Source organism: Wasmannia auropunctata, unplaced genomic scaffold (assembly GCF_000956235.1).
Source record: "Wasmannia auropunctata unplaced genomic scaffold, wasmannia.A_1.0 LD336106.1, whole genome shotgun sequence".
Lineage (NCBI taxonomy): Eukaryota > Metazoa > Arthropoda > Insecta > Hymenoptera > Formicidae > Wasmannia > Wasmannia auropunctata.
In genome coordinates this window covers 3344058-3345969 of record NW_012026784.1, presented here as the reverse complement: position 1 = coordinate 3345969, position 1912 = coordinate 3344058, and the positions used below count along the sequence as shown (strand labels likewise).

The window sequence follows — 1912 nt, the reverse complement described above, 5'->3', positions numbered from 1 at the left end:
AGAGATGTGTATAAGAGACAGCGCTAGATAGCGCAAATAGCGTGCTCCCCGAACGCACTTTCAGACCAAAATATTTTGGTAGGATGAAACAAATTTTGCGTTTTTCAACAAATTTTTTTTCTCCGTGTATCATTATTTATTGTATTACAATAACGAACGGGTTATAATTTATTCTATACCATAAATATATGCCCCGAACGAGGCAGATAAAATCAGCGAGCTTTATTATCGGGTATATTCTTTATGCAGGATGTATCTGCCAAACGCATGCGTCCTTTTATGCATTTTACATGGTGTGTAAGTGAATATAGATGTTGCACGTAACGCGGCAACATATTTTCAGTATTAATATTGAGCCGGAGAACTCTATTACCTTTCAAAGACTTAGTGATAATGCGTTAATAATTAAGCAATTTAATTACTATTCGAGCTGCGTGTACGCACTGCACGCAGCTCCATCGGGACTGTTATTTCCTATATACGTATCATGCTAAACTAGATTAACATAATACATGCTGTACGCGCGTTATGTGGATTTGGTGCACGCGTGAAATATTAATATCGCCCTTCTGGCGTCCCGTGAATTAATTTCGTATAATACGCACCTCGCGCCACGCGGAACGTGCGACGTTGAATATCTAATCTGAATATTAAACCGATTATCCCACCGGTTTATTAATACCCTTACTTTTGTTGACGTGTCATCTCTGTGTCGTTTCCAATTAATTCAACGCCGTGCCGCATTTATCCCGCGTAATTCTATTCAGTGTTAAATGTTGATGTCACGTAAAAAAAAAGACAGTGATAATGACATTAACAGTTTAGTTACGCTGTTGGAAAATTTGTGTTATATTTAACACATTTCACATGTTCCAAACGGTCCACTTAAATTTTTGTGTTAATTTAACATAAGATGAATAGAAAGTAACACAAATATTACGTTAAATTAATATTAAAATAATATTATGTTAATATAATACTAAAAAATTAACACCAAAAAATGTAACGCTGACACAATTTGCAAGCAAACTGTGGAAGTATATTTTTTCAATAAAATTAACATTACGTTAAATTAACGCTCGTATTTTATTCATTTATGTTATAATTTACATTTCAAAACGCATTATTTTTATGTTATTTATTCACTTACTCAAATTGTTATTTTGACACTAAGAACTATTGAATATCAATTTAACACAAAATATTTAAATAACATAATCACATTATGTTAAATTAACACTCGACTATGTAAAAAATGTAAACACAAAATTTTAAGAAATAAGTGTGTGAATCGTTTCTAACATAAATACAAAATGTTTTGTTACTGTGTATTAAAGATTGAATTTAATGAAAAATTTGGCAAAAAAGAGTCAACAGTAAAACAGCAAAATAGTAAAATAGTAAAAGTTATGTTAAAAATGAAAAAGTTGCATAGCGCGCCTAAGTAATGTTATTACAGAAGTTGCACCAAGAGCTATAACGTAAAGGAAAATGTAGCGGTTATATTTCCATACACATTGTTACGAATATATAACTGTACTGATTCCGCGGAAGTCGGTTTGACTGCAAGAGCCAAAGATCTGCGTAATATTTCCGCGAGAAAGCGTTCCTTTCCAGTTTTCTCCGAGATATATAAACTCCGCGCTCAACAGTTAGGTCGCTCCCCGATCTCCTGTCGTAAATCGTTACGTTTGACTTTGCATAAATATCCCGCAGGTTTGACAGGCTAGCCGCTGAGCACCACTGCCTCAGGATAAAGCTCCTTGGAGACTGTTATTATTGCGTTTCCGGACTTCCGGAGCCGCGGCCCGACCACGCTCACTGTTGCGTAGAAATGGGATTGGACATGATCGATGCAATAACGTAAGTCCGCGCATATATATCTTCATCTCTCTCTCTCTCTCTCTCTCTC

General features: G+C 35.1%; 2 protein-coding genes across 2 annotated transcripts in view; both read left to right on the top strand.

Moving 5' to 3' along the window:
* LOC105452456 (putative fatty acyl-CoA reductase CG8306) overlaps window positions 1-1912 on the top strand; it is a 23436-nt gene that overhangs the window by 3523 nt on the left and 18001 nt on the right. The gene's annotated exons all lie outside the window — the stretch shown is intronic.
* Window positions 1769-1912, top strand: part of LOC105452465 (adenylate cyclase type 5-like) — a 39986-nt gene continuing 39842 nt past the window's right edge. Inside the window, exon 1 of the mRNA XM_011693577.1 lies at window positions 1769-1863. Coding sequence (XP_011691879.1) covers window positions 1835-1863 — 29 coding nt within the window. The 5' untranslated portion in view covers window positions 1769-1834. The remainder of the gene's footprint in view (window positions 1864-1912) is intronic.